The sequence below is a fragment of the Lutjanus erythropterus genome, chromosome 3 (genome assembly GCF_056507025.1).
Source record: "Lutjanus erythropterus isolate fLutEry1 chromosome 3, fLutEry1.hap2, whole genome shotgun sequence".
NCBI classification, from domain to species: Eukaryota; Metazoa; Chordata; class Actinopteri; order Lutjaniformes; family Lutjanidae; genus Lutjanus; species Lutjanus erythropterus.
This window is the reverse complement of record NC_139319.1, coordinates 11021205-11036367: the sequence shown is the minus strand read 5'-3', so window position 1 is coordinate 11036367 and position 15163 is coordinate 11021205. Positions and strand designations below refer to the sequence as shown.

Genomic DNA, 15163 nt, shown 5'->3' with positions numbered 1-15163 from the left:
TTAGCCTGTTATTGGTTTTAGTGTATCATATTCTTGATTTACTATCTCATAATATCGATTTAGTTTATCATAACTTTTATTTAGTATGTTAATATTTTGTCTTAGTATGTCATACTCTTAATAAAGTGGCTATGTTTTCTTTTTTCTTAGTATTTGGATTTAGTACTTATAAATGAGTATATTTGGATTTAGTGTATCATATTTTTTGATTTGCTATCTATACTATAATTTTGATTTAGTTTATCATCATTTTAATTTAGTTTTACATGTGCTACTTTTGATTTACTACCACTATACATTTTATTTTTTCTGCTCTTTTCCTTTCAGGAATTGGCTTCCACAGAGTCCCAAATAAAATCTCGCAGCACTGCTGTTTATAACAGTGTCACTTCTGCTAGTTCAACGCCCTCTGCAGGTCCCAGGACCTTACTTTGGACGCCAGTCATAGGCGTGTGCAGGTTTATGGTTTCATACAACAGGAGCGTAGTGTGGAAGAGTGGGTGACTGGTTCCCCCCAAATCTCGCGAGACTTTGTTCCCTCCGCGCAGAGACCGCTACCGTCCTGTCGTGCCCACCCGGTCTCATCACTGGGCTGACGGACAGACAGAGAGGGGGACACCGCCGAGGAGAGCAGGCGACAAAGGAGCTGACGAGCCGGCACCATGGAGCTCATCTGCCGGGTAAGAATTACACGGATTCAGACATTTTATTATTGTTTTCGCTCACACGGACAGAAAAAAAACGGTCACACCGGCTTTAATTGTGGCCGTGATGCTCCCGGTGTGAAGGGCATAAAGGGAACAGAACCGGGCTTTCTTACCCCTCAAAGGGAGCGTGATGAGGAGGAGAAAAGGCAGAGGAGGCTGTGAGAGACAAAAACACTTCAGTCTTTATTTCTGTCCTCGGCTCGGCGGCTGCAGCACCCTGGGACTGAACGGAAAGTGTCCGTTTGCATGAGAGAGGGACAGTGTCCGGTGCTGCCGGTGAAAGGGCACATTGTAACCTGTGTATACTGTATAAATTAAGACTGTTTCCGACCGAGGGGGACTGGGAGGAGGTGATGGTGAATCCCCCGCAAATAGAGCGATATTAACTGAAATAAAACAGTCTGCGCCAGGCCTTTTTTCCCTTCATGAAGAGCCCACATTTCTGTAAAAACAAAGTGAAAACCAAATTTACACTGAAGACTTGTCATTGAGCTCCAGAGACACATTTTAAGCTACTGCAAGGAACCTGACGACGAAGCTATTGAAAAAAATAACAATTTTTACATAAAAAATATTAATACATAACTGAAGCAACACTAAAATCCACTAAAAATAGGTGTGATTTGGAGTCACTGGGTTACACGACATGGAAACTATTGAAAAAATACATTTTTTTAACATAAAAATATTAATACATACCTGAAGCAGCACTAAAATCCATGAAAAAGTGGTGTGCACTGTTTGTCCAGTGTAATTATAAAATTTGGCATTGATGTGGAGTCACTTGGTAACACGACATGGAAATTACTGAGAAAAACAAAGATTTCTACATGAAAATATTGATATGAAATGGATGCAGCACTAAAATCCACTAAAAAAAAAGAGGTGTGCCCTATTTGTCGAGTGTAATAATAAAATTCGGCACTGATGTGGAGTCATTGGGTTACACAAAATGGAAACTTCAGCTAAAAACAAAGATTTGATCATGAAAATATTAGTATAAATTACAAGCAGCACTAAAATCCAAGACAAAGAGGTGTGTCCTATTTGTATAGTGTTGTAATACAGTTCAGCATTCAGAGTCACTGGATTACATGACATGGAAACAATTTGAAGATGATCATAAAATAGAAGAAGAACTAAATCCAGTAATAAAGAGGTGTGGCTTATTTGTCCAGTGATTTTTGTACTTATACGGGGCTACATGACACGGAAGTTATTGAAAAATAATTCTGAGCATGAAGTCACTGAAAATAGAAATGCTTTTGAATGACTGTCAAATATACAACTTAAAACTAACTTCACTGTGGTGAAGTTTTAGACAAAAGCATAGTGTTTTCACCATAAAAATCTCCACATGGGTCTTTTTAATTGGCTAACATACTGCACACCAACTTTAGTTGTGAACATTTAAAGACAGGCAGACTCTGACCTGTGGCAGCCATTAAAGAAAACTATGTAGAAAGGTCTCGTTAACTTATGTAGGTCATATCGAGGCATAAGGAATAAACTGAGACTGTGACATAACCAGTTACAAACTCCCTGTAGTAGTTTAACAGTTCACATATGAATATTTTAATGATTTGTTTTCCTTTATGCACACGTGTTTGTGCGGGGACAGCGTGTGCCAGGACACCAGAGAGTTTGTGGATGTTGATTTCTGAAAATAGCCCCCTCCAGCCAGTCAACGCAGAGTTTAGACTTAAAACCTAGTGGAAAGAAACACCACAGACAAAACAATAATTTTCTCAGTTAAAATATGAGCTGGAGGATTTTCTGCTCTCTCCCAGTTTGGATGTTTTGTTTTTTTTTTGTTTTATTAGGACCGTCATCTTTTCCACAGTTTTCTCCAGCAGCAGATGTTTTTATGAGACAGACAATAAGGGGTGTAAACCCTCCACCAGCTCCGTACTGAAGCTGCCTCCACCCCCACCAGACCCCCGTTTGTTCACATCTCTGTGACAGCTGAGCGCCCCGGGCAGAGCCTGAGGTTCCCACGGCCCCTGGGTAGAGTCACACCGGACAAAAACATCCAGAGCGCATACTTTTAGAATTGCTCTGCTAATTTTTAATAATACATTAACTTTAAAATGTTAAACATTGTGGTTAATGTTCATCACAAGTTTAATCTAATGTCAGTTATTTGGGACATCCCAGGACATATTGATTTTATTTAAGTAAAAAGTACCACAGTGTAAAATTACTCCAGTGCAAGTGAAAGTCCTGCATATGATCCAAATGTTGTTAAAGTATCAAAAGTTAAAACTTTTACATCTACTTAAGTCATTGTTATTATAAAATAATCCTGTAACTAATGATAATTTTCATTTTTTATTAATCTGACAGTTGTTTTCAAGATTAATCAATTAAACTAATTGTTTAGTCTGTAAAATGTCCAAAGAAATGTGAGAAATGTTCACCACAAAGTCCAAAATCCAAAGACTCTTCATTTACTGTCATAAATGACAACGAAAAGCAGCAGATCCTTACATTTAAGAAGCTGGAACCATTTGACATTTTTGCTTGAAAATGACTGGAATGTTTAATTGATTATGAAAATAGTTGGCAATTGATTTTCTTTTGATTAATTAATTGACTAATCATTGCAGCTCTATTATAAAGTAACAGTGGTTTACATGAGTTTTTAGCTGCTTAGCCAGCCCTTGATTTGTCATAACAATATTTTATAACCTGATGGTTTGGTGGTATGGTTGTAATTGAATAATTCTGTTTTCCAACATCATTATATTTATCACAGTTTGGCAAATGTATGGCAAATCACACCTAAAATAATGAAACTGATGTTCAAAGTTATAAAGTGTGTCCCCGTGTTGTGTGTTACATTAGAGCAAAGCCTGTAAAACAAAAGCTTTTAACCAATTTTGCTTCAGATTTAATTAATTATGGAACACTAACATAATAAGATCATATCGTCATAAAAATTGCTCTGGGCACTGGATTGCACGGGAATAGGCATAACAGCCTAAGAACAAGGACAAACAAATAAAAGTGAAGAATAGACAGGACTTAGTATGTACACAAGTATGTGGAAAAATGCATGCATATATATACAAATCCATATAGGCACTGTATAATTAAATTAAATTACAGCCCTACAGCTCCAAGTTTTTGTAGAATACCATCTCATACTTGAGTGAGTTTCTGTATGTACTTTTTCACTGTGTTGACATTTACCAACACCACCGCCTCACCAATTAAAATTTGCATTTCCATGTTGAGTGACAAGAGCACCTGTCACATAAACTGTGGGTGCTGTGTATATATCTCCCCAGGCCATTAAATATCAGCCGGCCATCTTGTTTTGTTTTGTTTGTTTCTGCTGCGTAAAGATGTCTCTACAGGCCGTCACGTACACAAAGTAATGTGATGCCTCATTTAGTAAAATTCATCTGACAGTACATGTTTGAGGCAGTCGGATGAAAAGCATCAGTTCAGTGTAGTTTAGTTTGTTCCATCTGATTAAGGCAGAGATGAGAGTCAGTGCTTAACGTTGCCACGGTAACCAGGCAGCTCGAAGAATGTTGCATTGTATCGTTATAATTGTAAACAAAGTTAACTGTGTCACTCCAGAACAGACTGATGTAATATTAATTTATACATTTACATATGATTTATAGATGTTTACAGGCAGGGCAGCTGCTTGCATTTTTTAGCAGTAAGGTGGAATTTTGTTAAAACAGAGTATTCATGACTTATTAAAATGTTTTTAGAAGTTACCACAGCTGCCCACCCCCATGAGTATTTATAAATGTTTTGATGATGTTCATATTGTAACTGCTTTATAGTAGAGAGGTAAAAAAGAGAGACCAGCTATAGGTATTTTTTCCTGGAAACCCAACACTTCATCTTATTAATGGCTTCTAACTGATCTTTCTTAGTTACTAGTTATAAACAAATATTGTGAAGCCCAAATAAGAATACTGAGATCAGAATACTCCATTACAAGTAAAAGTCCTGTATTCAGCATTTGATTTAAGAAGTGCAAAAATGTTTGCTGTAAAATATGCGTGAGGTGTCATTAAAAGTTATTAGTAGGCAACAGAAAGCTGAGGTGTTTAAATTAGTCTATATTTTTGCACTTTTCCCATGGACTAGGAATCTTTGGAGGAACTCAGTGACCAGGGTCTAAATTAAGTTCTGGGGACAAAAAAAAAGTTCTTGCCCTGGGGGTGTAGTACTATACAAGAGTACAGGAACTTTTCTTATTGGTTGGGTACTTGCAACATTTCATATGGCATCATGGTTGTTGCACACACTGTTGTCACACACAGGGTTTCCCCTAGTGTATTGCACTCCACCAGCACCGGGGAATTTTATTTTCAGGGGATGTATTTTTATTTAAGATGTACTTTTAAGCGGTTACTGTAGGGCAGCTTGGTTGGAAACATAGATATAGTAGTTGGAAAGCTCACCGGTGATATATGTTGGTTAAAATGTGATAGAGAGACGAAGTCCTTTCCCTTCTAGTGTCGTCCACGGGACCTTATTTCACAAAAAATACATATGGCAAGAGACAAATATTTTTTTATCCTGTTTGAATTGTGCCATGAATTACATGTCTGACAATTTTAAAGATAATTTTACAAGTCAAGAGAGTAGAAATTGAATTCTTTTGTTGTTGTTGAAAACACAACATTTGACTGTACATTGTCAGTTTCTTTGTAAAACTACAGTAAGTAATACTTTCAAATCTCCAGTCAGCTTTCAGCACTGACTTAATGTAGAGCCAATCCGTGTTATGACTTGTGTAAATTCTCAGTTCCGGTGTTATCACAGTAATTATAGACACTGCCATCAGTCTGTTGCAGGCCACTGCCAAAAGATACTTGCCACTGGGCCGAACAACTTTGCTGGGGGAAATCCTGCACATGCAAAAATGACGTGTAGAAACAGTCACAGTCATTTGTCATATGTACTTTTTCAACAACAGGCAGGAGGAACCTTTTAGTTCCTGGGACTCAAACTTCAGGGTGCTTTTGATGGAATCACAGCTTTACTTTCGCCAAACAGTGGCCACTGTGGCCACCAATAGTAGGATGAGGAAAGTTAGTGAACTGACTCTGCAGTTTAAGTTTGCTAACGTTAGTCATTTTAAGCTGTTGGTCATACCAGACCAAGCAGTGCTGCAGCAGCAAAACTCCTGATGACCCCTCAGTTTGTGTCCTGTGAACTTCCTGAAGATGCCACCTTATATTAGAATAGATTTCACATTTCTTGTGTGTCTTTAAACCATCTATTACATCTACCTCTGTATTTTATAAACAGTTTGTAGTTGTTGAATCACTTCACGTCATTAATGCTGTAAAAGAAGCACAGGGTCACACTAGTCACACTTCCTCTTTCTGTCAGTTGCAGCTGGCGAGCAGGAAATGTCTCCTTCCGTGAGACCACGATGGAGCTGAGATAACATCATCCTCTTTTCTTCACCAATCACGACTCTGGATCTGATAAAACCATGGGAACATGGCGTGGTCTGCGAGTGGCGTTCGTCCTGGGGTCTTTGTTTATGATCCTGCTGATTATCGTCTATTGGGACGACGTCGGGGGATTCAACCTCTACCCGCTGCGGGAACCCAAACACGAGTCCCTTCACTCTGATTCTCACCCTCAGACGGCAACTACAGCTCCCTCACCCTCTGCGTCCACGAGCAGAGTCCACACAAGTGCTCCCTTCACCGTCCACACTACCGCTTCTAGTTCAACACTGGTCCCTGAGGAGACAGGAGGAGCAGCCGAGGAGGGGGAGAAGGAGAGGGACAAACAGCAACAGAGGAAGGAGGAAACAAGGCAGGATGTGGAGAAGGAGAGGAGTGATTTTAATGAAGACGAACAGGAGGCGAGGAAGAGGAGGATCATGGATGTTTGTTCAGGAAAGGATGACGTGGAATTCCCTGGAAGGACTCGAGCATTCGAGCAGATCCCCCACAGGGAGCTGGATCACCTGATAGTGGACGACACACACCAAATTATCTACTGCTATGTTCCCAAGGTACAGCTGTCGTTGTCTGGGTTTGTGTGAACAGGTGGGTGGTAGTATGCATGTGGGTGGTGAGTTAGAAAAAATAGTAAGAAAGGAAGAAGACAAAGACATCTTAAAATCCCAGTCCCTCAACACAAATTGCATCAGAAACTCTTTCAACTGTTCTCATTTCAAAAATATGTCCTGCGTAACATATCAAAATTCTTAAGAAATCCAAGAGGGGGCGAGGAGCCATGAAAAGGTTTCAGCCAGAAATTCTGTTTTATATGAGAGCTGGATGCAGCACAGTGCACAGGCAAACAGAAATTATTAACCTCTAAATGCATAAGGTGGTCAAAATGACTTTGTGGGTTTGTTTTCTTGCAGTGTCTTTGTCATGAAAAGGTTTAGCATTTCATATTATTCCTGAGGTGTCAGTTTGGTCGTCATAAATGTTTGAAAACGTCATGATTGTGTCACCTTGAAGACTTAACTATGGTTAAACGTGACAAGACAAAGGTGGGGGATGTGTGTAAGCCGTGACAAAATAAGCAAAATTAACTCACAAAATGTCAAGAAAGGAAATATTCTCACTACCTATTTTCCTTATTAAACAGAAAAATACAAGTGTTCACCTTCTGAATTTCTCTGAGTTTCTCTCTTTTACTGAGCTAAAACAAGCTTTAAATGCCCCATTAACTCTTTAAAACCCAGTTTATTTAAACTGGACAGACAGAGACAAAATGTAACTTCAGTAAACCATCTCTGCTTATTTCTGGCTCTCACTTGTCCTTCTGACTCAATGCACCAAAGCAGCGTCCTGAGCTGGAGCAGCGCCTGTCACTTTTTCAGACCATTGACAAAGCAAATACAGTGACAAACAACTAGCGATGGACTCGTAAGAAGATGGTCCATCCATTGAGTGAGTGTGTACTCCTCGGCCAGTCTGAGTACACCGAGTACACAAAAGTACTGTACTGGGGAGCGAGTGACTATATATTCAGAAGAGCTCATATTTTCTTCAGCTGTTTGTCAGCTGTTTGTTGGCTTTGAGCTGTTTCTTTTTTAAGAAACAGCTCAAAGCCAACAAAACTTGCTAGCTAGTGTAAGTTAATGTGTTTAAATTTTTCTGCCTCCCTCAAGCCCTGCCCACAAAAACAGAACAGAAGAGATATTTAGATAAATTAGTTTTAAATTTTTATTAATCAAAGCAAATATTTATATTGATGAGTGACAATTTATCTTGCCTGGTATACAAGTATACTAATATATTGATTTAAATTATTTTAGGAAGCAAAAAAGTGGTACCAGTGTATGATTAAGAAAAACCTTTGAACCATCACTTGGATCCCTCAGAACTTTGTACATGTTGTGGGGGAAACTTTTCTTTTTTTCTCACATTCATATTCACGAACGCATGTTCATGTTCCCTCTTGTCTTTTCCTCCCCCCAACCCCCCCCCCGTCGTTGTTCCTCCATTCAGGTAGCGTGCACCAACTGGAAGAGAGTGATGGTGGTTCTGTCTCAGTCTCTGATCTCACCCTCCTCAGGAAAACCTTACACTGACCCAGAGGCTGTACCTCCTGACATCGTACACAACTCCTCCCTCCACCTCACCTTTGCCAAGTAGGACACATGCATAATAACATACTCACAGCAGAGAGGTGTTTTTTGTTGTCAGTAATGTAAGCCAAATATTGCCCTGTGCAAACCAACCAAACCGTAGGCGAAATCAGTAATTTTACCAGAACATGGGAGTTGCTAATCTTCAGCTGTCTGTTAGTATGCTTCTGTTATTGTTTGACTTTGGCGAATCTGAACTGTCCTTGTAAAACACTGAAGTCACACAATAACACAAACAAACTAATTGATTGACCAGCAGCTCCTGTGTTCTGCAAGGTAAAATTATGTTTTAGATATATGTTTCAGCCGAGGTCACAGCCAGGAATACGGTCATAAATCCAATAAATCCCTCCAGCACCACATCATCCCTGAAGAAACTTTGTGGCTGCCCACCTCTAAAAAACACACTGGTAGTTCCTTATGTATTTAAATCTGAATGTTCAAAGTTTCAGCATCAAAATGCTATTTTCCCAAGCCCTCTGTTTCTGCATGATGAAGCTGCTTTATATAAAACCTCCCGCTTGAGGAAGGGGAGGGGATCAGCGCTCTAACCGACGTCACTGCTTTCTGCTAATCGCTGAGTGGGAGTTTCCATTTAAAAGGCCGGTAAAGAACACAGATGGGCTCCCCCTCAAAATTCCTCCATAAATGACGTTTAAAAATCTTCCCCACACGGCACAGACTTAATCCTGGTAGGAGAATTACTAAATCTGTTTGTAATTTACCTAATTTTGTGTACTTTTATTTAATATTTTTATCCAAAAACACTCACATAGCCAGTAATCAGTACACAGCAACATGTGATCAGAGTTTTTTTTTTAACTTTTTATTTGATAGGACAGACTCAGAAAGTTTATAGCTACTGCTAACTTTCAGCTGTAGTTAGGTGAACGTTGCTGTTGAAGCCCAGTGTTTGTGTTAAATGATGTTTTATTTATCATAAAGCCTGGCAGTGGGTATCATAAATCTACTGAGCCTCATGATGGATGACACCATCATTTAGCTTTATATCTAAGTTGTATCTGCTCAGGTTGAACTACAGCAGCTCAACTGGCTTGATAGAAATAAGAAATGAATCCTACACAAACAAACCTCCACCATATTGTATGTTTTTTAATATCTCAGTAAAAATAAACCTCTCCAACACGTCAACATGGAAAACAGAGAGACTGAAATAAGTGTCTAAATAAGGAGGACAGCTGAACAACCAAACAAACCACATAACTCAATCCCACAGTGACAACAAAGGAAAATAACCAATAAATCAGGGTGAGGGCAGAAAGACAGAAGACAACTTTGACCATATCAAAGGGCCTCTGTCTTTCCAAAATGTCCAACAAAATCCATTTTTAAAATTTGTGGATTTTAAGAATGTCAGAAAATGTCACAGTCATTTTTTTTTTCATTTTTTAAACTCAGATTGTAAATCACTGTATGATTTCTTTAATTTGCAGTGTAATTATTTTTTTTTCCTCACCTTATCAAAACAGCATTAGTGTCTACTGTGTGTTATTGGTGTTCAGCAGGCAGTGGTTAATATAATTAATAAGAAAAAGATAATCAGGTCAAAAATTTATGAGATATTTTAGAAATAACAAGAATAACAATTAAGGTTGCAAATTTAATGCATTTTCAGTAACTGATAGTTGAAAATGGTAACAGTCAATTAACTGATTAATCATTATTAGTTGATAAGAAATGACACAATTTTTATTCTCATTTTCATTTTTTTCTTTTTTTCTCACTTTAAGTTTCTTTATTCAACAAATGACTCCACCATACAAAACAGTGTCAAACGAGATGCAATTATTGCCATTTCAAGGCAGTTAATGATCAATTAATACATTATTAATCAGTTAAATTCTTAGTAGCAATTAATCAATTAATCATTAATCATTAACATCCCTAATAACAATATTAAAACAGCATTAAAACAAGGGAAGATTTTTTTTGTCATCATTTCTGAGCACATAACAGATGATTTCATAGATAAGTTATTATGTCAACAGACTGCTACAGACGTCTTTTAAAGCTCCTACTAACAACTTTTCTATTTTGTTGATTTTGGCGACCCCTGTGGACAAAAGCGGTAGTGTCTCCACATCTATAACCACATCAACCACAACATCAAAAATAATTTAGCTGAATAAAAATCTCCTACTGCTTCTTTTTAACTGGCTAACGTACTGTTCAGTGTAACTTTGCCTAGGAAAACGTGAACACAGCCTAGTTTCATGTGATGTCAAGGAGAATCTGAGATTAACTGTACAGAAATAGTCGATCTTCTCGCTGATGAACTCATCAATTTATGTAGGTCATATAGAGGCATCAGAAATAAATTGAGACTCATTCTATCCTGTTGAAAACTCTTTGGATCATATTAGTAAAAGGTGCAATCCCTGTCTGTCATACCAGCCAGATCATCACTGAAAATGTCCTGGAAAAGTCCTGCACTCTAGAAAAGAGTGGGAACCCTGAGTTATACTGAAACTGTCTTTGACAAACTATCCCTGAGCTGCAGGAGTTAGTTATTTACTAAGTTGACACTTGCAAGAGGAGAGTGGAAACGACAGGCGGAGCTTGGTGCTGCAGCACAGACAGACCTTTCTCTGCCCCTCGGGAGCTGTTTGTCTCTGTATAGGCTGCATGTTTTTCTATCTCGAATCTTTTTCCACATAAAGGACAGATCTGTCTTTATTTTCAAGGCATTTGTAGTGACAAATGTGTTCAGTGTTGCGTGAGACTGAACAGACACCAAAGATCTGCCCTCATGGTGCGCTCTGTGCTGTTTGTGTGCCATTTAACAGGTTTTGGCGCCATTATGGTTCTCTGTCCCGCCACCTGATGGCGCTCAAGCTCCAGCACTACACCAAGTTTCTGTTCGTGCGAGACCCTTTTGTTCGTCTCATCTCAGCCTTCAGGAACAAGTTTGGAAGGTGTGTGTCTATCAGTGTATGGGAGTGTGTGTGTGTGGTTTCCCTGGCTGGAGGGTGAGGCTGAGGAATGTGCTTCACTTTTGATTAAACAGCACTCCTTTCATTCCTGAATTATTAAAGCGTGTGTGCAATTTGTGTGTGTGTTTTAAGGCCCAACGAGGACTTCTACAGGCAGTTTGGTTCGGTCATGGTGCGTCGCTATGGTAATGTGTCAGGCACTTTGCCAGAGACGGCGGCTGAGGCGTTTGCAGCAGGAGTCAAACCGACGTTTCAGCAGTTTGTCTCATACCTGCTGGATCCAGAGACTGAGAGGGAGAGTATCTTCAACGAACACTGGCGGCAGGTATTTGTCTCACACAAGCAGTTCAAGGACAAGCACTTCATACAGTTTGACACTGTTTTTGAGATGATTGGATTTTGTGAGATCACTGTATTCATATTCACCCTTTCTATTGGTCATATGCCACATTTATATCTACATACGTTATCACCAGTGTGATAATGGCTTTTTGCCATTAACTAAGATTGTCCCTGCCAATCTCACTTTGTGTGTGTCCCAATTTTATACTATCTTGGTCCTCAACAGTGGGTCTGCGATCCCTAGGGGATCCTTAGAGTTATTGCAAGGGACAAAAAATTCAGTGCAATATTATGTAACAGGGGGTCTCTGCTCTGTCGCTTCCTCTCTCTGCTAAGGGCCTGAAAACTGCTGAATATTAATTCTGTGAAAGATACACAGTATGCTAATGTTGACATTGCATTATTTTAGCAGTTAATGTACAAGAAATTAAAGTATCGTTTTGTACTCATAAGAAAAGATCCCACCTTTGGAACGTGACTGCCAGTTCTAATTTGAACATTTTACAAGAAGACAATAAAATTGTATTTCTAATTATCTATTTCTTAATTTGTCAGCCATCACAACAGCTCTTCCATTTTTTCTGTTGTATTGTGGGACAACTGCATCCATCAATTCCTCCTTAAAAAATTTAACAATTTGAGTCGAGACATGCAAATTTTGCCAAGAGGAAAACTTAAATGTCTCAGTCTCTGAAGAAATAGTTCATTCTTGGATTTTCATTTTAACTTTTTTAATGTTTTATTCTCTCATGTGCTATTTAATTTCTGCTTCTGCTGTTTATAATGATTATTGAATAAAGCAACACACACAGTATTTACACACAGGGGAGAATTCACAAAAGGATTGTGCACCGCTAAACCTGCTCAAATGAGACAATCATGTCATTCCCAAAGCAGCTGCAAGGGGAAAAATGCACCGCTAACTGCACTGTCAAACAGATAGTGCCTCGATGCTCTGGTCATATTTACCCATCTTTGAATTAAGTAATATGCATACATTTGGTGCAAAATGATTCCCTTTCTGTGCTAATGAGCCTCATTCAAACACCAGTTAGGGCGAAATCATTTGCATCTTCACAGAGTTGATGGTAACTGATGCCCAGTGATCTTGGCAGCAGCGAAGCAAAGCAGTAGCACATAATATTATGTTATATGCACACAGATCTTGCATACAGTACAACAACTGCGATTCACCATGAGGGACATAAACTGGAAAACAACAAGCTTCTCGCTGCTGTGAGAAGTGGAAACAATGGTTGCACACTGTAACAGTCCAGGCAGTCAGCAGTCAGTCGAGCTGCAGAGTAAGAGAGAAAACAGCTCTCCATGTGCTGGGAGGCATGAGGGACAGCGCACCCCAATTAACAGTCAGTCTGACAGAACACTCAAGAGTGAGTCAAAGAAATGTCATGTCATGAGAGACATCTCACAAATAGAAACAAATGAAAGAGCAGAGGGGCTTGATAGGTAATTAGAATAGTTAAAATAGGAGCGAAGTCTCTGTCAAATCAAATGCCTGCTCTGATTGGTCAGCTGCCACAGCCCTGAACAGGCACCATCTACTGTTCACTGTGTTTTCAGAGGGCAGGATGGTCACCTAGCTGGAGTTGGTGCCTTACCCTTTGTGACATAATAAGGGAAGGCAATTCTGACTGGTGTTTTGGACACATTTTCTGAAAAGTGGAGTACGTTAAAAAAAGAGAGGATGGTCTTTTCTCATATTCTGGGATTCTTTAGACACACCAGGGACACATATTTTTGTGGAAAAACCATGAAAAAGTTTATTTTGCATGATATAAGACCTTTAGGATATGAGAGGAAAGTATTGTTCTTGCAGCTGCGTGTCGTGATGCGCCTCTTACGTTCAATATTACAGCGGCCACAACAAAAAAAACTGTAGCTGAACATTTGAAAATGTGCAACATAACATAACATAACATAATATAATATATTAATTTAAATAGTTTAGTTTAGAAAATAAGCAGTAGAAACAGCCATACAAACTGTAGTCTTGCTTTTTGTGTGTTTCAGGTGTACCGTCTGTGCCATCCATGCCAGGTGAAGTATGACTTCATTGGACGACTGGAAACCTTGGAAACAGACGCGGAGCACCTGCTGAAGTTTCTGGAGGTGGATCATCTAGTACACTTCCCCTCAGGTTCCAGGAACCGCACTGCAGCCAGCTGGGAAAGAGACTGGTTTAAACAGATTCCCATGGCAGCGAGGAGAGAACTGTACAAACTGTACGAACCAGACTTTGAGCTGTTTGGATATCCCAAACCTGACAGCGTGCTCCACCAGTAGACCACACCGAGCCAAAGGCCTGGGCGCTGCACCGTGTGTAGAGCCCACACCTCACCGACCTACGTACAGCCAGCATATGCCTTTAAAGACCAGTCTATGATGCTGTTTGTTTCATTTGTTTTGTGCATACCTCAAATGACAGAAGTGCCTGCCAGTATTATTTAATTTTCATCATTTCATATCTGAAGCACACCTGCTTACGAGCTGCGTTATCCCAGTCTGTTTCCCCGTGTAACAGCACTTTGATAGTATTTTGGTACAGGAAGTCATAGGGAAAGGACTGGGGCTAACTGTTGGCTGATGTTTTTGAAGGGAAGTATGTTGCAGAGAAATAAAGTTTTTCTGTAAAAGTCTGAGGTTCTTTTTCTCATTTTAGTGTGCATGTGGAAGAAGTATTCAGATCTACTATATCTTAAGTAAAAGTAGCAATACTACAATGTAAAATTAGTCCATTGCAGATAAATGTTCTCTATTAAAATAATTATTTAAAGGGCTGCTTTACATATTTTACATCATTGAAAACCATTGTATAATGTCTTCTGGAGCTTTTTAAAACAAAAAATCTGATATTACATTATCTCTATCAAAAGAATTAATGTAAGGGATAATAAAATATCTCATTAGACCTCCTGATTTTAAGTGAGGGTTATGGCAATCAAACATCGAAGGGTCTAAAGCAGTGGTTACCAAGCATTTTTTCTTAATTTACCCTTTTTTTCTATCAATGAAAAAACAGAAACCCCTGACTAAGTGACATATTTTATGGATATTTTGTATTATATTCAGTGCATAACAGTAACAGTGCAAAACAACTGATAATCTGTGCACTTAACTCAAATAGTGAACAAAATACTTCAGGAATTTGTGTTAAACGAGACAATCATACATCCTTCATAGCCTTTTTTGATAAATTCAGTCTTTTCTTCTCCCTATCTTGTATACTATATACAAGATATAAATTTAATGTATTATAAATCACTGGTTCACAACCTGGGTCCTGGCCCTGAGATGGAGAAGTCTTCTTAGTTTTAAGAAAACTGATATGAAAACTTCTTTAAAAAAATGGCCAGTTGGCTTTAATCTCACCATTTCATTCATTTCCATGACAAAAACTAAATGAATTGTTCTTTTCTTTTAGTTCACTACTTTTTAAAGATAATACTGAAAATAAATGCAGAGGGTTGTATAAAAAAAAAAATCATCCCATTTTGGCAAATTCTTATGTTACAGCACCAGGCTCAGGAACAGTAAAT

General features: G+C 38.8%; 1 protein-coding gene across 1 annotated transcript; it reads left to right on the top strand.

The window, feature by feature from the left end:
• The first annotated feature begins 521 nt into the window (after positions 1 to 521).
• Positions 522 to 14266, top strand: LOC146329697 (carbohydrate sulfotransferase 12-like). Its single transcript, XM_084714969.1, has 6 exons — positions 522 to 680; positions 6078 to 6717; positions 8171 to 8313; positions 11118 to 11246; positions 11397 to 11589; positions 13638 to 14266. Exons 2-6 carry the CDS (start codon positions 6184 to 6186, stop codon positions 13908 to 13910), a joined length of 1272 nt encoding a protein of 423 aa, XP_084571095.1. The 5' UTR covers positions 522 to 680; positions 6078 to 6183; the 3' UTR covers positions 13911 to 14266.
• Positions 14267 to 15163: the final 897 nt, after the last annotated feature.

What these genes read in the sequence shown, in the direction of transcription:
- LOC146329697 (XM_084714969.1), top strand. Translation starts at nt 6,184, where the DNA reads ATGGGAACATGGCGTGGTCTGCGAGTGGCGTTCGTCCTGGGGTCTTTG. An exon ending in CTCCACCTCACCTTTGCCAA is followed by an intron (nt 8,314 to 11,117) that starts GTAGGACACATG and finishes GCCATTTAACAG; the next exon opens with GTTTTGGCGCCATTATGGTT. An exon ending in TCAACGAACACTGGCGGCAG is followed by an intron (nt 11,590 to 13,637) that starts GTATTTGTCTCA and finishes TGTGTGTTTCAG; the next exon opens with GTGTACCGTCTGTGCCATCC.